Here is a 24,019-nt window from a genome sequence, read left to right as displayed (position 1 = left end):
CGAAAGTGCTGGGATTACAGGCGTGAGCCATCGCGCCCGGCTTAGTCCCAAGATTTTAGAGCCCAGAAGCGTTTGCAGGAGGACGCAGGGAGAGACTGACTCCCCTCCCTACAAAGCCGCTTTTCCTTTGATACCTCCTGGCCAAGGAAAACCATACACCGGATACTTCCAGAGACGGCCAACTCGCACAAACAGTGGGAAAAAAAAAAATCCCAAAACCTCCTCTGTCCCTACTAGAAGCACCGCCCCCCGTACGCGCGTGCGTGCGTGAGCGTGCGTACGCACAGGCTGCTGGGATGCCGCTTTTCCCTGTTCGGTCTTCCAGTTTCCCGGCGTGCTTCGGGCCCGCCAAATGGGAGGGGGAAACGCAAGATGGCGGCAGCCGCGAACTCCGGCTCCAGCCTCCCGCTGTTCGACTGCCCAACCTGGTGAGTGGCGAGGCGGCCAGGGCTAGAGTGGCCTGGCCGGAGCTAGCCTGGGCTGGAAGGGCGGCTCTTTTTTTACTTTTCTGCTGCGAGCCGAACGGCTCAGAAATCCTGGAATGGTTGAGGAAAAACTGTTCGCTGCACGGGGCCGGGCGACGTGTTGAAGAACCGAGAGCCTGGAGCCCAGGCCCAGGAACTGAAGAAACACGGGGTTGGGGGCTCAAAGGCGCTCACTTAGGCAGCCCCTTTGAGCGATTAGCCAGTCGCTGGAGCGCTTTGAGGCCTTTGCCCGAACTTACGCCCAACTCCTGACTGAGTGCCTGGTGCTCTCATGGAGCATCGTACCTGGCCCCTTCCTGTACGTCCGGAGCGCTCTCGAGCCAACCCCGGCCCCAACCCTACTTCTGAGCCCCGCATCCCTCTTTGGTTGCTGCATCTCTCGTGCGGCACTTTTCTGTCTGCCACAGAGAACACGAGGGTAGGGTTAGCGCCCTCCCTGCCCTCAGGGAGCTCCCAGTCTGTGGCACGAGTAGGCATTAGTAATGGCTGGCATGAACCCTTTTTATCCCTTCGAAAGTTCTTGGGAATAATGAAATAATTTGGCCTTTGAGTAGGGTACAAGTTGAATAAATATGAATTACCTTTCAAGGAAACGCTTCTGAATTAAGAGTTTTTTTTCTGCTGTAGCTCATCGCAGTGTATTGTTTGTTACTTGTCTCTGTCTCCCGTTATATTGCCATCCTCAAGGGCAAAGACTGCATCTTTGTATTCCCAGCTCCAAGGCCTGAGTCAGGCACATACAGAAAGTATATTTTGGATGTAACATTCCTCCTTTTTCCTGGACAAAATGGCCTTTTGTCCGGTGCACTGTCCTTTCCATAGAGGAGGAGTTGGGGCAGGATTGTTTGAGATGACTGTGTTGTATCTTCAGTTAGCTAGACAAGGATACGTTTTTTTCATGTGCAAATCTAGAGGTTCTAGTGAGGTGGTTCTTTTTTCTAACTTCAAATTAGCAAACCCAAAAAGCAAGCAAATGTGTGGCTATTTTCTGGATCACTTTGCACTTTTGTAATGGTTGCTTCAGTCTACAAATTCTATATCCGTTTTGATCCCTCGCTGTATTGATTTCAAACTTGGACCAATACAGCAAACATAGTTAGAAAGCACTGTTTTGAGATCACCTACCCTTTCCTTAGGGTCTGGTAGGTACCAGGCACTGTTAGGTGCTTTGACATATGTGAGTCTCCCTTGAATGATATGGCTGTAGGAGTACAGAGGAAACTTACTTCCCTTCATCATGCTGTTGTAGAAAGACCTGTTCAAGGGTAACATATTCATTTGGTACCTGGTTTCATGGGGCATGATTTTGTATTGCCCTGGTTCCCTAATTATGCACCTCTGGTTTGGTCTCAGAGCTCAGGACAGTACTCCTTGCTTATTCTGTGATGAGACTAATCTTGATCAGCCCCAAACAGCAACTAATTTATTCGATCTTTATATGATATTGGAGTAGGGGTAAATTTCAGATTCAAACTCCAGGTGACCAGACCACTCCAGCTATCGTACTTGCACTCTATATGCAGCTCTTTCTCTGAGGTGAAGATCCAGTGTTAAAATGTAGGTTTCTTGGTGCTGCTCTAAATACAGATCCACTAAAATCTGTTTCAGAGCAGTTGAATCACTAGGGAAGTAAGTGTCAAACGTAGAATGGAGCTGTAATAACAGTGAAGTGGATGACATTTCTGCTTGAGCATGAACTAATTATAGGCTGGCTGGTAGGAGAGCTGCAATGTTGAATGGGACAATGATTGTAAATTGCATTTATAAACTCATCCTGAAAATGCTTTTTTCTATTTTTATTTTTCAGGGCAGGTAAGCCCCCTCCCGGTTTACATCTGGATGTAGTCAAAGGAGACAAACTAATTGAGGTATGGAAATACATGTCTTCCTTTTTTGCCCACCACATGAAGATTTTTGCCAGTGACTCACTTTTCCACCCCCTCTCCTGTGCTTTGTTTTCCAGCAATGCTACTTTCTTTCATCTTGATTTTTTTTTCTGTTGAAAGCACATGGTGACATCACACACTTAAAGCTTGTATCTACCACAGACACTCACTTTTTTGTGACTTCTCTCAAATGAATGGTTTTAACAGGTCATGCGTCCTGTGGGCCCCAGTCAAACTGGAAGCCCTGTTAGCTTGGTTAATTCCCTCTCCCGGAGTACATGGAGTTGTGTAAACTGTCCAAGGTATACAATAACTGAAGAAAGTGAATGATACATGTTGAGTTTAACTTTTAAGTTAATTTTAAGAGATTCAGGCCCAACTCCTTATAAGAAGTATGGTAAACTAAGAAGGCACTTACTCAAAAAGATAATGGAATTGTGGTGAAATTCATTAATTGATTCTTTGAAAACATGTATTGAGTGTTTACTATGTGCCAGTTACAGTGCTTGGCTTACAGATTGCAGCAGTAAGCAAAACCAACATGATTTCTCTCCTCAAGTCGTCCAGTGGAAGAGACAGAATCACGCCAAAAAATTACATAGTTATATTTGAATTAAGTACTATAAAAGTTTAGCAGAATTCCAGCTTTTATACAAGCCTCTAGAGAGAACACCACACAGGAGTTCAAGAGAACATGAGTTTTTATTAGCTATTAGTTTGTGTAAATTTTTTATAATCCTTATGGTATTATTTATTTACCAAGAGATGGATATTAAGCCCACCATGACCATGTAGCTGTGAGTCTCCCTGTATTAGACCAATTTTATATTTGCTTGCTCAGCTAGAATTTAGGTTCAAGGCCCCATTATTGAATGCAGTTTTTTCCTTGTGGTTTTTTGGTATTTAATAAAAATGTTGCAGTTCCATGGTTGCTCGATTGAAAAGCTATCTGAGATCTTTTGAAGGTTACTCTGTAAATATATTGTTGTCACTTTTGGGATGTTGTAGAGATGACCAGGTATTTTGCAAAGTGTTAAGGCATGCATGAGTTTTAATGATGTCTCCTGTTATGAATACATCATGGACTCAGCCAGTCACAGAGAGCCCCTTTGTCATGGGTTCTTCAGTCTTAAAGATTTAAAACTTCAAGATTATTCAAAGAAATAATTTAGCTAAAATATCTGTAAAACTTTTTCTTACTATAGATTGTTCCACAGTTACAAAATGTTTGTTGCTAAATAGCACAAAGCTTGAAGACATACAGAGATTTGTTTTATTACTAGAATTTAGCAAATCTTTAGTTTGCAACAGGAAGAAACAGACAGGGTTGCCTAGTCTTAATGATAACATCACATTCCTTTGTGGAATAATTGGTATTATATTTTCAAAACACTCTAACTTGCTAGATACTCCTGATCATTGGTTTCTATTAGCTGATAACGTTCTCTTTCGGTGTTGTTAAGTGTGCTGAGTTGCCACAAACTTGTCAAGTTACAATCCTCAGACATCACTGTATTCTTCAGAGGTGTAGACCTGAGATGTGCTTATTTTTTAGATTTAAACTTAATCAGCACTTGATACTAACCTAGCTATCTATATCCTAGCCTTGTATCAAAGGCTTGTGATGTGTTGTGATAGCTGGGTTTAAGAAGTGCAACATTAAAACAAAAGCCATGAGTCTTTTAAGCCCAGTGTGTAAAGATACACTCTGAGTTATAACTCAGAGGCACAACTGGATAGCGGTACTGGCCATAGCTAGTCAAGAAGCTATGACTTTAGTGACTATTGAAAGCCAGTGCATTATTTCACTCACTTGGACAGAAGCAGCACATTGTTCAACATCTGACACATTTCCTTGGTTCTGAGACATACTGTTTTCTGTTAAAATTCCATTCATTTTGGCCAGGCGCAGTGGTGGCTCACGCCTGGCCTCCCAGCACTTTGGGAGGCCGAGGCGGGCAGATCACGTGAGGTCAGGAGTTCAAGACCAGCCTGGCCAGCATGGCAAAACCCCATCTCTACTAAAAATAAAAAAAATTAGCCAGGTGCAGTGGCACGCACCTATAATCCTAGCTACTTGGGAGGCTGAGGCAGGAGAATCACTTGAACCCAGGAGGCAGAGGTTGCAGTGAATGGAGATTGCACCACTGCACTGCAGCCTGGGCGACAAAGCAAGACTCCATCTCAGGGGAAAAAAAAAAAATTCATTTTAACATTTCTGTAATTGGGATGCCTTTAATCCTGAATGTGTACATTTAATTTGGAGGCCCTCTCTTTTTTCCTCTCAAATCCCTAAATCTCTAGTATGTCTGTTGGCACCCTAGATTCATAGAAATTTAGTCATTGTTATTTTAGAGCCCAAGAGCTGGTGGTCTTTCATATTCCTTCAGCCCAATCTGTGAGCACTGTGGTTAGCAAATTTAAGTTTGTGACAGCATAATCCATGTGCATATAAATATGAATGAGAAGTGCAATGAGATTCAGCTCGAATAGCTATTAGAGAGAACAAGTTGTTGAAATTTCTGGGCTCTCTCTTAATCCTGAAATAATGTCTTGTTTTTAACTCAAGTCTTACAAACCTTGGTCAAAGCAGATATGAAGGTGACTGACTGATCTCCTGTCAGGCTGTTGTTGAATCTTGGTTCTCCATAGTAGTATGGGCCCAGAACAAGCTCTTCCAGCAGCAGATGGGCACTGCCAGATAGGGTTTCCCAGAGGTGACCCACATATCCAAGCTAGCCTGAATTCATTGAACCTTAAGGCTGAGCTTGAAAGAAACTGGCTAAGTGATTGTTTAAGGAAAAGAGTGTGACCCACAGTACTTATTCTCTTCTTAAAATATTCCTTGCCATATGGTGCATTTTTTGATGTAAGCGGAATGAAGAAAATATATAATGTAGTGGTTAAAACAGCTTAGACTCTGAAGCCAGACAAATCTGAATTTCTAACCCAGCCCACAAGTATCTAACTGTGTGAACTTGAGTATGTTAATTTCTTTATGCTTCAATTTTGTCATTTATAAAAATAGGAAGAGAATAGTGTTACCCACCTCATAGGATGGTTGTGAGGATGAAATGATATAACGTAAAACTCATAGCATAGTGTGTGGCATAGAAGCGCCTAGCAGTTGTTACTGTAATCAGTGTTGAAAGTGTGCTTGCATGAGGTGTATCTTTTGGTTTTATAAGGGGAGAATAGTAGCCCATTGTGAGTTAAAGGACTTAGCCAGGAATGAAATACAAGCTTCTTGATTCCCAGCCTGGTACTAACTTGACTATACTCTACTTAGCTTTGTGCTATATTTTCTCAGGAATTTTAGGAGTATAGTGTGAAATGTGAACTAGAGTTTAGTGAGACCTCATGTTTAAAGGAAAAACACAGCATACCCAAATGACAGTTATTCCTCAAGTGCTCACACTAGATTACTAGACCACTAGCAGTGGAAGAAGCGTTAGCAATAATTCATCTAGAGTCCTTCATCTATAACAGTTCAGTTTATAACCGATCTGTGGCAAAGGCTTTACGGATCCAGGATTAAAAGAAATATAAGGACAGGTATAGCAAGTTTTTTATTTTTATTTTTTTGTTTGCTTGTTTTTGTTTGTGAGACAGGGTCTCGCTCTGTCGCCCAGGCTGGAGTGCAGATCTTGACTCTCTGCAAGCTCCGCCTCCCGGGCTCACACCATTCTCCTGCCTCAGCCTCCCAAGTAGCTGGGACTACAGGCGCCTGCCACCACGCCTAATTTTTTTTTTTTTTTTTTTTTGTATTTTTAGTAGAGATAGGGTTTCACTGTGTTAGCCAGGATGGTTTTGATCTCCTGACCTCATGATCCTCCCGCCTCGGCCTCCCAAAGTGCTGGGATTACAGACATGAGCCACCGCGCCCAGTCAGCAAGTTTTTTATAAAGCTAAATTCAACTCAGGTGTAGCACAGTGGCTAATACCTGTAATCCCAGCACTTTGGGAGGTTGAGGCTGGCAGTTCATCTGAGGTCAGGAGTTCAAGACCAGCCTGGCCAACATGGTGAAACCCTATCTCTACTAAAAATGCAAAAATTAGTCGGGTGTGGTGGTGGGTGCCATTAATCTCAGCTACTCAGGAGGCTGAGGTAGGAGAACTACTTCAACCTGGGAGGTGGAGGCTCCAATGAGCTGAGATTGCACCAGTGCACTCTAGCTTGGATGACAGAACAAGACTGTCTCAAAAACAAACAAAAATACTTTGGGGCTATAGCAGCATTATTAGATTAGAAATAGGTGTTTACGCTTCATTCCTTTCCCAAATACACATTTGAATATTTTCTGAGAAGCAATCTTATTACATTTTTTTCCGTTTCACTAGGCTAAAAGCAATCTTGTTACTTTATAGACATGCATTGTGCTTCTTGTTTCCTAACTGATCTAAAATTAAGATCCAACAGAACCTTTTTTCGGAAGCCTGCCACTCTTAATTCAATTGTCAATCTCAGGCCGGGCACAATTCTGTTGTTGATCTTAGGCCGGGCATGGTGGCTCACCCCTGTAATCCCAGCACTTTGGGAGGCTGAGGCGGGCCGATCAGGAGATCAGTACCATTCTGGCTAACACAATGAAACCCTGTCTTTACTAAAAATACAAAAAATTAGCTGGGTGTGGTGGCACGTGCCTGTAGTCCCAGCTACTCGGGAGGCTGAGGCAGGAGAATGGTGTGAACCTGGGAGGCGGAGCTTGCAGTGAGCCAAGATCGCGCCGCTGCACTCCAGCCTGGGTGACAGAATGAGATTCTGTCTCAAAAAAAAAAAAAAAAAAGAATTGTTGATCTCTTGGGGGCAGGCCACTTATGTCTAATAGAATTAAGAGAAGTTGGGCTGGGCACAGTGGTTGGCTCACGCTTGTAATCCCAGCACTTTGGGAAGCCAACGAGGGCGGATCACGAGGTCAGGAGAAGGAGACCATCCTGGCTAACACAGTGAAACCCCGTCTCTACTAAAAATACAAAAAATTAGCTGGGTGTGGTGGCACGTGCCTGTAGTCCCAGCTACTCGGGAGGCTGAGGCAGGAGAATGGTGTGAACCTGGGAGGCGGAGCTTGCAGTGAGCCAAGATCGCGCCGCTGCACTCCAGCCTGGGTGACAGAATGAGATTCTGTCTCAAAAAAAAAAAAAAAAAAGAATTGTTGATCTCTTGGGGGCAGGCCACTTATGTCTAATAGAATTAAGAGAAGTTGGGCTGGGCACAGTGGTTGGCTCACGCTTGTAATCCCAGCACTTTGGGAAGCCAACGAGGGCGGATCACGAGGTCAGGAGAAGGAGACCATCCTGGCTAACACAGTGAAACCCCGTCTCTACTAAAAATACAAAAAATTAGCTGGCCGTGGTGGTGGGCACCTGTAATTCCAGCTACTCGAGAGGCTGAGACGGGAGAATCGCTTAAACCTGGGAGGCGGAGGTTGCAGTGAGCCAAGATCACGCCATTGCACTCCAGACTGGGTGACAGAGCGAGATTTTGTCTCAAAAAAAAAAAAAAAGTTGGCCCACCCCAGTGGCTCACACCTGTAATCCCAGCACTTTAGGAGGCTGAGGTGGGCAGATCATGAGGTCAAGAGTTCAAGACCAACCTGGCCAGTATGATGAAACCCTGTCTCTACTAAAAATACAAAAATGAGGCCGGGCTCGGTGGCTCACGCCTGTAATCCCAGCCCTTTGGGAGGCCGAGATGGGCAGATCATAAGGTCAGGAGTTCGAGACTAGCCTGGCCAACATGGTAAAACCCCATCTCTACTAAAGGTACAAAAAATTAGCCAAGCATGGTGTCATGCACCTGTAATCCCAGCTGCTTAGGAGGCTGAGGCAGGAGAATCGCTTGAACCCAGAAGGTGGAGGTTGCAGTGAGCCGAGATTACACAATTGTACTCCAGCCTGGGTGACAGGGTAAGACTCTGTCTCTCAAAAAAAAAAAAAAAAATTAGCTGAACTTGGTGGTGCACGCCTGTAGTTCCAGCTACTTGGGAGGCTAAGGCAGGAGAATTGTTTGAACCCAGGAAGCAGAGGTTGCAGTGAGCCGAGATCGTGCGACTGCACTCCAGCCTGGGCAACAGAGCGAGACTCCATCTCAGAAACAAAAAAGAGAAAGAGAAGTTATTTTCATACCGACACTAGACAATTAAACACTATATTGAGGAGATGAATTGCCATCCATTCTCAAAAAAAATATTATTTTAGTAAATTATTCTGAGTGCTGTATGTTGAAGAAAAACGGGAGATATTTTTTTCTCCTTGGAATGGATTTTTCTTTTTTGGATGCAAGGAGATGGAGTTATTACTCAAATCAATCTAATGGAAAGGAATTTTATCTATTCAAGATTCTCTATTTGATTGGAAGAGTTTTTGGTAAATGCTGTTGAAACAAGATTTAAGTAATATTTAATTTAATATTTATTTAGAAACTGATTATTGATGAGAAGAAGTATTACTTATTTGGGAGAAACCCTGATTTGTGTGACTTTACCATTGACCACCAGTCTTGCTCTCGGGTCCATGCTGCACTTGTCTACCACAAGCATCTGAAGAGAGTTTTCCTGATAGATCTCAACAGTAGTAAGTAACTCCCTCCCAATTCACATGTTATCTTTGGGCAATATGAAAATGCTCTTTGGGTTCTTTAGTTTGGAAATTATGTTTTATGGAAAAAGGTAATGTTTGGTTTTTAAATCCACCCTTCTCTATTTCTGTGATTTTTCTGTTTTCCTGAGATAATTGATAACTGAGTGTGGAGAGAACAGGGGTTTGGGGAGCTGTCCTGGGGGAATCAATAAGCAAATATGAGCTGGGTGTGGGGGCGCACACCTGTAGCTACTCAGGAAGCTGAGGCAGGAGGATCACTAGAGCCCAGGAGTTCAAGACTGCAGTGAGCTGTGATCCACTGCACTCCAGTCCGGGTGACAGAACAAGACCCCATCTCTTAAAAACAAACAAACAGGCCAGGCACAGTGGCTTACGCCTATAATCCCAGCACTTTGGGAGGCCTAGGTGGGCGGATCACGAGGTCAGGAGATCGAAACCATCCTGGCTAACACGGTGAAACCCCGTCTCTACTAAAAATACAAAAAAATTAGCCGGGGTTGGTGGCGGGCACCTGTAGTCCCAGCTGCTCGGGAGGCTGAGTCAGGAGAATGGCGTGAATCCGGGAGGCGGAGCTTGCAGTAAGCTGAGATCGCGCCACTGCACTCCAGCCTGGGTGACAGAGCGAGACTCTGTCTCAAAACAAACAAACAAACAAAAAAGAGCTGGGTGCAGTGGCTCACTCCTATAATCCCAGCACTTTGGGAGGCCGAGGTGGGCAGATCACCTAAGGCCAGGAGTTTGAGACGAACCTGGCCAATATGGTGAAACCTCGCCTCTACCAAAAATACAAAAATTAGCTGGGGGTGGCAGCGGGTGCCTGTAGTTCTGGCTTCTCAGGAGGCTGAGGCAGGAGAATCGCTTGAACGCAGGGGGTGAAGGTTTCAATGAGCCGAGATCGCGCCACTGCACTCTGGCCTGGGCAACACAGCAAGATTCTGTCTCAAAAAAAAAAAGGAAAAGGAAAAAGGCACCCAGGAACTATCGACCATGCATGTTCAAGTGTTTATAGAACCATAATAAATTGTGATTCTGTTTAAGCAGAAGCTATGATTAGCTCCATTAATGTAATAGAGCAGCAATATAGGCAATATAGGGCATTTTAAGAAAGCTTGTCTTGAGGAAAATTTCATTATTCTGGTTCTTTATTCCATCTCTGTTTTGTTTTGACTATGAATAATGCCAGTTTTAATTCCATAAGCAAGGCCAGGCATGGTGACTCACACCTGTAATCCCAGCACTTTGGGAGGCTGATGTCAGTGAATCTCTCAAGCCCAGGAGTTCAAGACCAGCACGAGCTATGTAACGAGACCCCCGTCTCTACAAAAAATACAAAAAATTAGCCCTGTATTGTGGAGTGCGCTTATGGTCCCAGCTGCTTGGGAGGCTTAAGTGGGAGGATTGTTTGAGCCCAGGAGGTGGAGGTTGCAATGAGCCATTGTAGCACGACTGTACTCCAGTCTGGGTGACGGAGCAAGTCCTGCCTCAAAAAATAAAAATAATCCATAAGTATTAATTAATTGGAGTATCCATAAGCATACACCAATTAATAAGAGTTTAAACTTCGCATAAGATAATCCACAGAAATGCAATTGAGATTTAACTGCATGGGGCCCTGAAATTTGTTCATTTTGCCCATGTGTGAATACAGAGTAAAATGTAAAGGGTCCTGCTTCTTGGGAATATGTTGGATTCCACCCCTCTCCTCCTACCACACACAAACATACACTCACACATCACCCTCATCTGCTTGTGTAACGGTCTTGGAGAGCTTTGTCTCGCAAATACTTATCTTTTCTCTCCCATTTTATGCAGAATGCCAACAGGGGAAAATATTCAGAATCTATAGTAGGATTTTGGCTTGTTTTGGCGTGATATTGCACCTGTTTCAGCCAAGCTCTTTCTTGTCCTGGGGATAACCTAAGCATAACTGCCACCAGGCCAGCAATTTCTCTATTCCTTTGACTTGGGGCTGGAGAGGGAAAACTACAGTGAAGCCCAGCTCCTGCTTTGGGAGGCATGGCTTCTGCTGGGTTGGAGCCATTCTTGTTTGACCTAGAATGGAGCCAAGCCTGTGTGGCAGCAGGGAACGGGCAGTGGTATTTGTTATTTGGGGGAACAATAGGTCTGAGGATATAAGAATACCCACTGAGGAGATTCAAGGCTCAGTGAAGGAGTTTCCTTCTCACTGTAACACATGATGGATGTGGTGGACCCGGTGCCATTTTCGTTTTTTAAAAAGCTGGAATTTTCTGACCACGATCCTGACTATGGCATTTTTAAAATAAATTAAAAACAGACAAAAAAGCAAAACTGATGTGCTGGGGGGAAGCTGACCTCATAAGAGAGTTGGCGATCATACTCTCCCTTCTAAAACTCGGGTTGTTTTTGTTTTCCCCCTTACGTTTCTGATTTGGTTGTTCCCAGCACACGGCACTTTCTTGGGTCACATTCGGTTGGAACCTCACAAGCCTCAGCAAATTCCCATCGATTCCACGGTCTCATTTGGCGCATCCACAAGGGCATACACTCTGCGCGAGAAGCCTCAGACATTGCCATCGGCTGTGAAAGGAGATGAGAAGATGGGTGGAGAGGATGATGAACTCAAGGGCTTACTGGGGCTTCCAGAGGAGGAAACTGAGCTTGATGTAATTCCCTGTTTATGTCATTGTTTTGTCTTTGGGGACCCTGGTTTTTGGAGTATATAGCTGTTCTATGTAGCTGGAAATGCCATTGACTTAGCAGCAGGGGATTCTCTTGAGTCCAGTAATGGGCCTTTGGCAATCTGATGTGGCCAGCTGTGACACCTCTCAGAGGGCCACGTTGTATGGATTTGGTTGTGTATCACCAGGCCTAACAAGGAGGCTGGGTCACAGCCACTAGACCCCTTGAACTGTTTTGTGCACTTTCACTGGCTGTTACAAGCTAAGACTAGAAGCTACATTTCTCTGTCCGTTGACTGCTTAGAGCTAATGCTGTCCAAGGTGGTAGCCACTAACAGTATTTCAAGTATTATGTAGTCACATAAGACTGGTGGCGGCCGGGCGCGGTGGCTCAAGCCTGTAATCCCAGCACTTTGGGAGGCCGAGACGAGTGGATCACGAGGTCAGGAGATCGAGACCATCCTGGCTAACATGGTGAAACCCCGTCTCTACTAAAAAAATACAAAAAAATTAGCCGGGCGATGTGCTGGGCGCCTGTAGTCCCAGCTACTCGGGAGGCTGAGGCGAGAGAATGGCATAAACCCGGGAGGCGGAGCTTGCAGTGAGCTGAGATCCGGCCACTGCACTCCAGCCTGGGCGACAGAGCGAGACTCCGTCTCAAAAAAAAAAAAAAAAAAAAAAAGAAATTAAAAAAAAAAAAAAAAGACTGGTGGCTACCGTGTTGCATAGTGTAAAGAGAGAATGTTTTCATCCTCACAAAAAGTTCTGTCAGACAGCACTGGCTTGGAGAGACTGACACTTTCATTCATTTATATAGCTTTTTTTGGTGCTATCTGAACAGCTCAGGAATCTCCTGAATAGAACCAGACTGCTTTTGTTCTTATGGGCCTCACTGTCCTGAGGGCCATGAATTTTATAAGATTTAATTTTAAGGTGCTGGAAGTTTTCCTTTTTTGAGGCTGACCCCAGTAGTTTGGTGTGGCTATAGTCCTTTACATGTCTTGTCACTGCACTGGTGTGATTGGTCTGTTCAGATAGACCAAATGCAATCATGTCCTTAACCACCGACCCGCATTTACTATTCCTGTACACCAAGGCAGTTTCCTAGCTCTTAGGAAGAAAAGCACAGTAGAAATTCTACAATTTAGGCCGGGCACAGTGGCTCATGAGCGCCTGTAATCCCAGCACTTTGGGAGGCTGAGGTGGGCGGATCACCTGAGGTCAGGAGTTCGAGACCAGCCTGACCGACATGGAGAAACCCCATCTCTACTAAAAATACAAAAAAGTAACTGGGTGTGGTGGCGCATGCCCGAATCCCAGCTACTCAGGAGGCTGAGGAGGAGAATCGCTTGAACCCGGGAGGTGGAGGTTGTGGTGAGCCAAGATTGTGCCATTGCCTTCCAGCCTGGGCAACAAGAGTGATACTCCATCTCCAAAAAAAAAAAAAAAAGAAAGAAATTGTACAATTAAGAAGTCGTTTTGTTTTGAAGAAGTGGCTTCATAGCCAGGGGCCTTGCTGGCAGTCACTGTTGCCCATTTCCCTTCAGGCCGCCTCCATCCAGGCTGCTGCTGTGCTTCCATGGCTTTTAGTTCAGTACGTTAGGTACTCCCTGGATCTTCATTCTTAAGACATTTAGAATATCTCAAACTGGTGGTTTGTACCAGAAAGGAATAATTTCAGTGGATTGGGAAGAGGCAAGCAACAGAGCTACGGTCATGTTAATTATTGAGATAGTTATTTATAGAACTGGGGCCAGACACAGGATGGGGAATGACAAAATATTAACGCCAAAATTAAGTGCACTAGCGGTGTCCTTAATTTTAAAGGAGAAAGCTACTAGAAAAGAAGCAGCCAGTTGTCCTTTTTCATCTCAATTTTGTTACTTAAAAACAATTCTTGGCGTTCCTCCCAGCCACATTTCCTTTTAATTCTCAGCTTGTGTGGGCATGAAGACATGATAGCCTTTCTTCAACAACAACAACGAAACACAACTCAAGGGTATTTGCACAGATGACCTGTTCTCAGCTCAAGGCCCTTTACCTCCTTTTGAATATCACTGCCCCACTAGTCAATGAGATGTTCCACATTCTTTCTAATGAGACTTGAGACTTGTTAGTATTAGTAGTCTCAGGACAGTATGAATCTTCTCTAAATGCAGAAGAGTCTCAACTCCCTTTGGAGGTCAAGATTAGCCCCTCACGCCTTCCTGACCTTTATTTTAGTATGATTTTCTCCATCAGATTCCCTTTGTACTGACTGCTGTCTTTCCTGTATGAACCCTGGCTTAGAACCTGACAGAGTTCAACACTGCCCACAACAAGCGGATTTCTACCCTTACCATTGAGGAGGGAAATCTGGACATTCAAAGACCAAAGAGGAAGAGGAAGAACTCACGGGTGACATTCAGTGAGGATGATGAGATCATCAATCCAGGTGAGGTATCTTCCTAGTTTATTCTGATGAAAAAGCTGTGGTTGGCCCGGGCGCAGTAGCTCATGCCTGTAATCCCAGCACTTTGGGATGCCGAGGAGGGTGGATCACTTAAGGTCAGGAGTTCAAGACTAGCCTGGCCAACAAGGTGAAACCCCATCTCTACTTAAAAAAAAATACAAAAATTAGCTGGGCTTGGTGGTGCTCGCCTGTAGTCCCAGCTACTTGGGAGGTTAAGGCAAGAGAATTGCTTGAACCCAGGAGGCAGAAGTTGCAGTGAGCCGGGATTGCACCGTTGCACTCCAGCCTAGGTGACAAAAAAAAAAAAAAAGAAAAAGAAAAAGCTGTGGTTGGTCAGGCATAGTGGTTCATGCCTGTAATCCCAGCACTTTGGGAGGCTGAAGTTGGCGAATTGCTTGAGGCCAGGATTTCGAGACCAGGGTGGCCAACGTGGCAGAACCCTGTCTCTAAAAAAATACAAAAATCAGCCAGGCATGATGGCACACACCTGTAGTCTAAGCTACTCAGGAAGCTGAGGTGGGAGAATCGCTTGAACCTGGGAGGCAGAGGTTGCAATGAGCCAAGATCGTGCCACTGCACTCCCACCTGGGTGACAGAGTGAGGCTGTCTCCAAAAAAGAGTTTCCAGGGTTGGACCTAGAAATGTATGTATTTTTTAGTTTTACTTTGGTGTGTGTGTAAGAGACAAGATCTCATTTTGTCGCCCAGGCTAGAGTGCAGTGGCACAGTCATGGCTCACTACAGCCTTGACCACCCAGGCACAGGTGATCCTCCCACCTGAACCTCCTGAGTATCTGGGACAACAGGTGCATGCCACCACGCTCAGCTAATTGTGATATGTTTTGTAGAAATGAGGTTTCATCATGTTGCCCTGGCTGGTCTTGAACTCCTGAGCTTAAGTGATCCTCCTGCTTCAGTCTCCCAAAGTACTGGGATTATAGGCATGAGCATCCCCGTGCCTGGTTGACATTTTTATTTTTTATTTTTTATTTTTATGTATGTATTTTTCGAGATGGAGTCTCATTCTGTCACCTAGGCTGGAGTGCAGTGGCGCAACCTCGGCTCACTGCAACCTCCGCCTCCTGGGTTCAAGCGATTCTTCTGCCTCAGCCTCCCAAGTAGCTGGGATTATAGGCGCATGCCACCACGCCTGGCTAATTTTTTTGTATTTTTAGTAGAGACAGGATTTCACCATGTTGGCCAGGCTGGTTTTGAACTCCTGACCTCAAGTGATCCGCCCTCGACCTCCCAAAGTGCTAGGATTACAGGCGTGAGCCACCGTGCCCAGCCCAAAATTTATACTTTTTAATGAGCTCCTGTTTGTACAACAGCCAGCAATTTGGGAACCACTGGACTAGACAAATTTCTTAAGTCTCTTTCAGGAGTGAGGATCTGATCTGCTCTGTTTTTCTCATTGAAAATTAGTGCCCTCAAGCTTTCTTAGGGAAGTGTGTTCAGTCAATATAGCATAGTGGTTAAGAGCACAGGCTCTGAAACCAGAGGGGCCATGAGAGAAGATTGGGATACCTTTTTAGAGACGTTGTCTCTTTCTCTCTTTTTTTTTTTTTTGAGACGGAGTCTTGCTTTGTCGCCCAGGCTGGAGTGCAGTGGCGCGATCTCAGCTCACTGCAAGCTCCGCCTCCTGGGTTCATGCCATTCTCCTGCCTCAGCCTCCCGAGTAGCTGGGACTACAGGCACCCGCCACCATGCCCAGCTAATTTTTTGTATTTTCAGTAGAGACGGGGGTTTCACCGTGTTAGCCAGGATGGTCTTGATCTCCTGACTTTGTGATCCGCCCGCCTCAGCCTCCCAAAGTGCTGGGATTACAAGCGTGAGCCACTGCGGACATTGTCTCTTTCTTAATGAGCTTGGATATTTTTTTCCTTTCTCTTCTATGTAGAAGCCATTTTTTCATTGAGCAGATATTGATAGTGAACATACTACCAGAGTGTCCTCTTTAAAGTCATGGATCCTAATATGTGAAAATCCAGACTTAAAGCAAATAAACCAGGGGCTAATTATAATTACTCAAATAACGATTCTTTTGTCTTCCAAGGGGATTTATGGGAGTGTTTCTTTCTTTCTTTCTTTTTCTTTTTTTTTTTTTTGTTTTTTTTTTGAGATGGAGTCTCGCTCTGTCGCCCAGGCTGGAGTGCAGTGGCGCAATCTCGGCTCACTGCAAGCTCCACCTCCTGGGTTCACGCCATTCTCCTGCATCAGCCTCCCAAGTAGCTGGGACTACAGGTGCCCGCCACCTCGCCTGGCTAATTTTTAGTATTTTTTAGTAGAGATGGAGTTTCACCATGTTAGCCAGGATGGTTTCAATCTCCTGACCTCATGATCCTGACCTCATGATCCGCCTGCCTCAGCCTCTCAAAGTGCTGGGATTACAGGCGTGAGCCACCGCGCCCGGCTGGGAGTGTTTCTTTCAATAACAAGCGACCTCATTGAAAATAAGATTACAATATCTATTAGGGAAGCGATTCCTTCTCTACCGCTATATTAAGTTAACTGGGGCTTGGAGTAGTTTTCTCTAGTAGTGGTACATAAGTTACTGACTCTGCCTGTTTCCACACATTCACCCTTCAGTGAGAAAACTCCACCATCCTTGGCGATGCAGCCTAGTCATCCCCTCTGCTCCAGAAACACTGTTGTGTACTTCTCTTGAAGCACCTTTGTGTGTTGTAGCCTATCTGGCTCTGTAACTGTGAGTTCATCAAGGATGGGACAGTATCTTGCTCTTTATTTCCTGTGTAGACGGGGGTATCAGAGCCTTTAGTGCAAGTCTTGCTTATATACAGTTCAGGCCATTCAAGTCAAAAGGCCAGGTTCAGTTTGAAGCCCTGGCTTTGAATCCAAAATCCTTTTTTTTTTTTTTTGCTAATAAGCAGGCATTAGCAAGGCATTTGATATATAACCTCTTGACATGTCATTGTTTTGTCACTGATAGGGAACTGATAATGTCTACTCTTTCTTTCCCCTCAAAAGAGGGAAGTATAAAGAATGGGAAAGAACTTGGGGAAAGGCAGCACAGCACAGTGGTGTAGATCACAGGCCTGATTCGAAGTACTTGGACTCAAGTCCTGGCTCCTGTCCTCTCCACCAGAGCAACTGGGCCAGTCACTTTGCTCCTCCAAGCCTCAGTTTGCTTTCTCATCTACTGAATGTTGATTATGGTAGTACCTACGTCACAGGGTCTTTGTGAGGATTTAGCACAATGCCCAGCACCCAGGAAGCACTCTCTGTGTTTTACAATTTTAACATGAGTTGTTGTGATGGTTTGTTTGCAGTGACCCCTGTGCCCTTATTCCTCCCAGTAAAGTACCAACCCAACCCTGCCCTCTTCTCTTTTTGCAGAGGATGTGGATCCCTCAGTTGGTCGATTCAGGAACATGGTGCAAACTGCAGTGGTCCCAGTCAAGGTAGGAAGCACATGAAATGCCATACAGTCTGTGTTTAAAAACCTGCTCTTTAGGCCAGGCACATTGGCTCATGCCTGTAATCCGAGCACTTTGGGAGGCCAAGGCGGGCAGATCAAGAAGTCAAGAGATAGAGGCTGGGCACAGTGGCTCACACTTGTAATCCAGCACTTTGGGAGGCCAAGGCAGGCGGATCACCTGAGTTCAGGAGGTCAAGACCAGCCTGGCCAACATGGTGAAACCCTGTCTCTACTAAAAATACAAAAATTGGCCGGGCGTGGTGGTGGGCCTCTGTAATCCCAGCTACTCGGAAGGCTAAGGCAGGAGAATTGCTTGAACCTGAGAGGTAGAGGTTGCAGTGAGCCGAGATCACACCGTTGCACTCCAGCCTGGGCAACAGATCAAGACTCCGTCTCAAAAAAAAAAAGAGATCAAGGCCGGGCGCGGTGGCTCAAGCCTGTAATCCCAGCACTTTGGGAGGCCGAGACGGGTGGATCACGAGGTCAGGAGATCGAGACCATCCTGGCTAACACGGTGAAACCCCGTCTGTACTAAAAATACAAAAAAACTAGCCGGGCGAGTTGGCGGGCGCCTGTAGTCCCAGCTACTCCGGAGGCTGAGGCAGGAGAATGGTGTAAACCCGGGAGGCGGAGCTTGCAGTGAGCTGAGATCCGGCCACTGCACTCCAGCCTGGGCGACAGAGCGAGACTCCGTCTCAAAAAAAAAAAAAAAAAAAAAAAAAAAGAGATCGAGACCATTCTGGCCAACATGGTGAAACCCTGTCTCTACTAAAAATACAAAAATTAGCTGGGTGTGGTGGCACATTCCTGTAGTCTCAGCTACTTGAGAGGTTGAGGCGGGAGAATCGCTGGAACCTGGGAGGCAGAAGTTGCAGTGAACTGAGATTGCGCCACTGCACTCCACCCTGGCAACCGAGGGAGACTCTGTCTCAAAAAAAAAAAAAAAAATAACCTGCTCTTTATGTGCTATTGAGTGAGTGCTTAATTTTAAAATACATACCATGCTCCTCTCCCATTTCTCATTCTGTGGAAATGAAATCTATGTTTAGGGAATCCTGGAGTACCACAGAAAGGCTGCAGGTAACTAGCCAGCTTGATGTTTCATGTAAATCATGTGCAATGTGAATCTGTAAATTCATTTTCCAGAGGGGTGCAGAGAGAAGCCCACCTTCTTTTGTCCTTTCTCTCTGGCCTCAAAGTAAGCTGTTCGGTAGAGGAGATGCATTATTGCAGTACCACACGATTTGTCATGCCTTTATTTTATGGCAATGGCACAGATAGGACTGTCAGCCCAGATGTGGATTAAGTTTAAAGATCAAGTATGTTGAAGAACCAAGAGGTAGAAGTTACGGAGATGCTCTGATCGTTCAACATGTAGAAGAACTACCAGATAGCCAGGACTGTCCAAACGGCAACACACTTCCCCTTAGAGTAGTGAGATCCCTGTTAATATTAAGAAGGTGATTAGAAGATGCTGGTTAGTGATGATATAGAAATTGTTTGGCCGGGCGCCGTGGCTCAAGCCTGTAATCCCAGCACTTTGGGAGGCCGAGACGGGCGGATCACGAGGTCAGGAGATCAAGACCATCCTGGCTAATACGGTGAAAACCCGTCTCTACTAAAAAATACAAAAAACTAGCCGGGCGAGGTGGCAGGCGCCTGTAGTCCCAGCTACTCGGGAGGCTGAGGCAGGAGAATGGTGTAAACCCAGGAGGCAGAGCTTGCAGTGAGCTGAGATCCGGCCACTGCACTCCAGCCTGGGCGACAGAGCGAGACTCCGTCTCAAAAAAAAAAAGAAAGAAATTGTTTTACTTTTTATAAAAAAAAAAAAAAAATCTGTAGAATATATTAGACTAAATAAGATCTGTCAGAGTTCCTGCTTAGACTTTGTTTAATCCAGAAGGAGTATAGGAGTGAGGAGGATGTTTCATGAGCTTTAGTCTAGTGTGGAAAAGTAGATGATGTTTTTCTGTGGGACTCCATAATGCCCCTTGAGCTCTTTTTGTTATTGTTTTTATTCCTTTGGAATATTTTCTTGTCATTAAAGTATAAAATCATCAGGTATATAGTTTTATGTCAATTTTATTGCAGTATAATTTACATATAATAATGTCTACACATTTAAGTGTATAGTTTTGGAAAATATATGTGTAACCGCCACCATAATCAACATAGAGATTTTCCTCACTCCAAAAAGTTGCCTCGTGGCCCTTTGCAGCAGCTCACTCCTAGGTCCAGGCAGCCAGTAAATATTTTCTTCACTGTAGATTGGTTTTGCTCTCAGATTAATGTTTAAAAATTGGACACCAGGCCAGGCGCAGTGGCTCATGCCTGTCATCCCAGGACTTTGGGAGGCCGAGGCGGGCGGATCACCTGAGGTAGGGAGTGTGAGACCAGCCTGACCAACATGGAGAAACCCTGTCTCTACTAAAAATACAAAATTAGCCAGGCGTGGTGGCGCATGCCTGTAATCCCAGCTACTCCAGAGGCTGAGGCAGGAGAACGGCTTGAACCCGGGAGGTGGAGGTTGCTGTGAGCTGAGATGGCACCATTACACTCCAGCCTGGGCAACAAGAGTGAAACTCCGTCTCGAAAAAAAAAATTGGACATCAAACATGAGGATACCAAATTTTTCCCCCTCAAAAAAAGGAAAAATATCTATTGCCATCTTTTATCGTTTCCATTTCCTAAAAGGGATTTTTTAAAAATGTTTTTTATTTTTGAGACAGTCTCACTCTGTCACCCAGGCTGGAGTGCAGTGGCACCATCTCAGCTCACTGCAACCTCTGCCTCAAGTGATTCTCGTGCCTCAGCCTCCCAAGTAGCTGTGATGACAGGAACCTGCCACCACGCCTGGCTAATTTTTGTATTTTTAGGAGGGATGGGGTTTTCCATGTTGGCCAGGCTGGTCTCGAACTCCTGATGTCATATGTTCCTCCTAAAAGGTCATTTTAATATGAAAATAAGAAAGTGAGCTATGTGACTTTAGGGTAAAGAATAGTCGTTTAAATTGATATGTTTTACTTTATGTAAAACTCACAGCACCATCCTTCTTGGCTGATACAGGATGGTGAAAACTTTGTTATGGAGCAGTGTTGGGAACCATCATAGATGACTGGGAAGGTCTCTTCAAACCGTAAGATTTTAACACCATGAAATAGGTTGTCCGTAAAGGAGAACAGGCTAGAAGTTAGGAACCTTTCCCAAAGCCATTTTTCTAAGCCTGGAATAGAAAAAGCCGACCCCTCATGGGCCTCACCGTTTGTCTTCTCTCTCCAATCTCTCCCCTCCTCATCGTGAACTGTAGAAGAAGCGTGTGGAGGGCCCAGGCTCCCTGGGCCTGGAGGAATCAGGGAGCAGGCGCATGCAGAACTTTGCCTTCAGCGGAGGACTCTACGGGGGCCTGCCCCCCACACACAGTGAAGCAGGCTCCCAGCCGCATGGCATCCACGGGACAGCACTTATCGGTGGCTTGCCCATGCCATACCCAAACCTTGCCCCTGATGTGGACTTGACTCCTGTTGTGCCGTCAGCAGTGAACATGAACCCTGCACCAAACCCTGCAGTCTATAACCCTGAAGCTGTAAATGAACCCAAGAAGAAGAAGTATGCAAAAGAGGCTTGGCCAGGCAAGAAGCCCACACCTTCCTTACTGATTTGATATTTTTGGTCATGGAGAAGGGTGGGATTGGGTGGGAATGGGGTGGAAGGGTGATGGGGAGCTAATGAACTAGGGAGAAAAACTTTCCATGTGTGCAGTATCGTCTTTCAGAATGTCTCCTGGCATCCTAACCATGTAATATGAAAATTGGGGGTGGGGCTGAAATAGCCCATAAAGACCTGTCTTCACAATGCCTGCAGTGTGAGAAAGGCTTCTTATATCCTTTTCAGTAGACTGCCCTGGCTCTTTCCTAGGCCTTCCACTACCTCCTTTCTCCCACTTTCCAGGATCATTTTTATGTAAAGTCACATATCCCAGGCCCTCAGGTTGAATCCAGAGCTGTCGAGGTTACAGTAGCATCACCAGCCTTGGGGGTCCAGCAGCCTAATTTATATTCACTACCTTTGCAAGTCCCAGGTAGCAGAAGGGTTGCCATGGGTCTCAAATTGATCAAAAAGAAGACTTAGAAGTCTGCAGTTAAGTTGAGGTTTAAACTAAAAAATGTTTCCTTGGGTGAGTGGTTTTGAGGTCCAATAGTTAGGCTTTTCTCTTTTGTCCTTTCTCTTTTGGAGTGAACACATTGCAATTTTCCTTCGTCTGACTGGTGCCATAGACACAGGTTTATAGTTTTAACTTATAGTATTGTTTGAACTCTACCTGTTTTTCTTGTCAAACCTGAGCACTCCACTTGCTGAAGTTTCTTATTTAATTCCAGAGTACTGTCCTCTACTCTAAGGCATTACTTTTAAGTGTATTATGAAGGCAATTTTCAAAGGATATAACCGGTTGGGGTAATTCAAAATAAAAAGGAAAAGATTTTTTTGCAAGTCACTGGTGTCTCTACGAGGAATTTTTAGATGTCAGTTTGGAGGCTCTTTCCCCCCCAATTGAGAGCTCTTGTTATTGAGAGCTCTGAGACTAGACCTGGCTAACAAACATAGGAGACAAAGTTAGGAAACATTGATACAAGCTTTGTACAGAGATTTGTACATTTGTGTAATAGGCCTTTTCATGCTTTATGTGTAGCTTTTTACCTGTAACCTTTATTACATTGTAAATTAAACGTAACTTTTGTCATTTGGGTGCAGTCTGTGAATTTGTCTCTCAGTCACTGATTGCCACTGCTGGCGGGGAATGTTTGCTAAAGGCACAGTCACTGAGCTTGGGAGGCAATGCTCCATCCCCATTTTATTACAAATAAAGATGCCCCTAAATGAGTGTGGAAATTCTAATGAGAGAATCTAGTCCCCAGACTGAAACATCACAAAGCAGCATCGGTTCGGAAGTGCTTGGTGCCCTTCATCAGGAGACCTCATGACAGGAGACCGGGCTTTAGGGCATTTGCATAAGCCCTGTCGCCCACCCTGCAGTCAGAGCTCTGTGCATTTGAGCCATAGCTTGGTGACACAGGAGCAAACGGAAGCTAAAGGTAAGTAAGTTTAGGAGGGATTTCAGCAAGAATTTGAATTGAAGGAATATGCCTGCATACAGAATCTGATTTGCAGTAAGTACAGTGTGTGTGTGAGACTTACATGTGGCTTTGGAATGAAGATGCCCACTAGGTTCCAGATCCTTGGGTCAAGTGCAGACTTGTAGCAGGAGCAGCCTCCTGAAGAACAGAAATTCTAACGTCAGCCGTGCAGGAGTTGACTTCCCCAGAGGGTCTATAAAAATGAGTGTCCCCCATCAGAACAATACCTTCCTCTCATTATAGTGAAGATGGTACTGTTGGTAGTGCTGAACAATCACTGAGCACCTGCCTGCCTACAGCATGTCATCTAGTTCTCATAGCCCCGAGAGGAATTCTATTTCTGTCTGCATTTTATAGATGAGAAAACAGACTCAGACAAAATAAACTTCCCTATGAGCCCCCTGTACTGAAGACAGGATTGAAACTAGTCTGAATCCAGAGTTTAAGGTGGGGATATGCTTGGTCCATGGGTGGCGCACCCTTTAATTTTCGTATTTTTAGTGGAGACGAGGTTTCACCATGTTGGCCAGGCTGGTCTCAAACTTCAGTCCTCAGGTGATCCAACTATCTTGGCCTCCCAGAGTGCTGGGATTCCAGGCGTGAGCCCCCGAGTCCGGCCTGTTTTGTAGTTCTTTAAAAAATGTCCAAACTGGGCCGGGTGCAGTTGCTCATGCCTGTAATCCCAACACTTTGGGAGGCTGAGAGGGGCAGATCATGAGATCAGGAGATCGAGACCATCCTGACTAACACGGTGAAACCCCGTCTCTACTAAAAATACAAAAAATTAGCTGGGCGTTGTGGCGGGTGCCTATAGTCCCTGCTACTTGGGAGGCTGAGGCAGGAGAATGACCTGAACCCAGGAGGAGGAGCTTGCAGTGAGCCGAGACTGCGCCACTGCACTCCAGGCTTGGTGACAAAGCGAGACTCCGTCTCAAAGAAGACAGTCCAAACTGGACAACTTATTGGAAGTATGTTAAAGTATGTTAGATATAGTTGAGATAAAATCAGTCCTTCCTGATGAGGTTATGCCATGCATTCTTTTTTTTTTTTTTTTTTTTTTTTGAGACTTCTCTCTTTGTGTCCCAGGCTGGAGTGCAGTGGCGCAGTCTTGGCTCACTGCAACCTCTGCCTGCTGGGTTCAAGCAATTCTTCTCCCTCAGCCTCCCAAGTAGCTGGGATTACAGGCGCCTGCGATCATGCTTGGCTATTTTTTTTTAAATTAGAGATGGGGTTTTGCCATGTTGGCCAGGCTGGTCTTGAACTCCTGCCCTCAGGTGATCCACCCACCCCAGTCTCCCAAAGTGCTAGGATTAAAGGCGTGAGGCACCGTTTTTTTGTTTTGTTTTGTTTTTTTGAGACAAAAGTC

General features: G+C 45.2%; 1 protein-coding gene and 1 non-coding gene across 3 annotated transcripts; both read left to right on the top strand.

The window, feature by feature from the left end:
• The first annotated feature begins 277 nt into the window (after positions 1 to 277).
• PPP1R8 (protein phosphatase 1 regulatory subunit 8) lies at positions 278 to 22,267 on the top strand. Of its 2 annotated transcripts, XM_033227551.1 has the most exons (7): positions 278 to 428; positions 2,293 to 2,353; positions 8,791 to 8,944; positions 11,396 to 11,616; positions 13,921 to 14,065; positions 17,440 to 17,504; positions 20,829 to 22,267. In XM_033227551.1, exons 1-7 carry the CDS (start codon positions 373 to 375, stop codon positions 21,180 to 21,182), a joined length of 1,056 nt encoding a protein of 351 aa, XP_033083442.1. In that variant the 5' UTR covers positions 278 to 372; the 3' UTR covers positions 21,183 to 22,267. The 2 variants fall into 2 exon arrangements, with proteins under 2 accessions (XP_033083442.1, XP_033083443.1); XM_033227552.1 differs by lacking the exon at positions 11,396 to 11,616 and having other exon boundaries at positions 356 to 428.
• Positions 3,940 to 4,105, top strand: LOC117094076. Its single transcript, XR_004441403.1, has one exon.
• Positions 22,268 to 24,019: the final 1,752 nt, after the last annotated feature.

This window comes from Trachypithecus francoisi, unplaced genomic scaffold (assembly GCF_009764315.1).
Source record: "Trachypithecus francoisi isolate TF-2019V2 unplaced genomic scaffold, Tfra_2.0 Lachesis_group12, whole genome shotgun sequence".
Lineage (NCBI taxonomy): Eukaryota > Metazoa > Chordata > Mammalia > Primates > Cercopithecidae > Trachypithecus > Trachypithecus francoisi.
The sequence above is the reverse complement of the archived record's forward strand: the minus strand, read 5'-3'. Positions and strand labels throughout refer to the sequence as shown.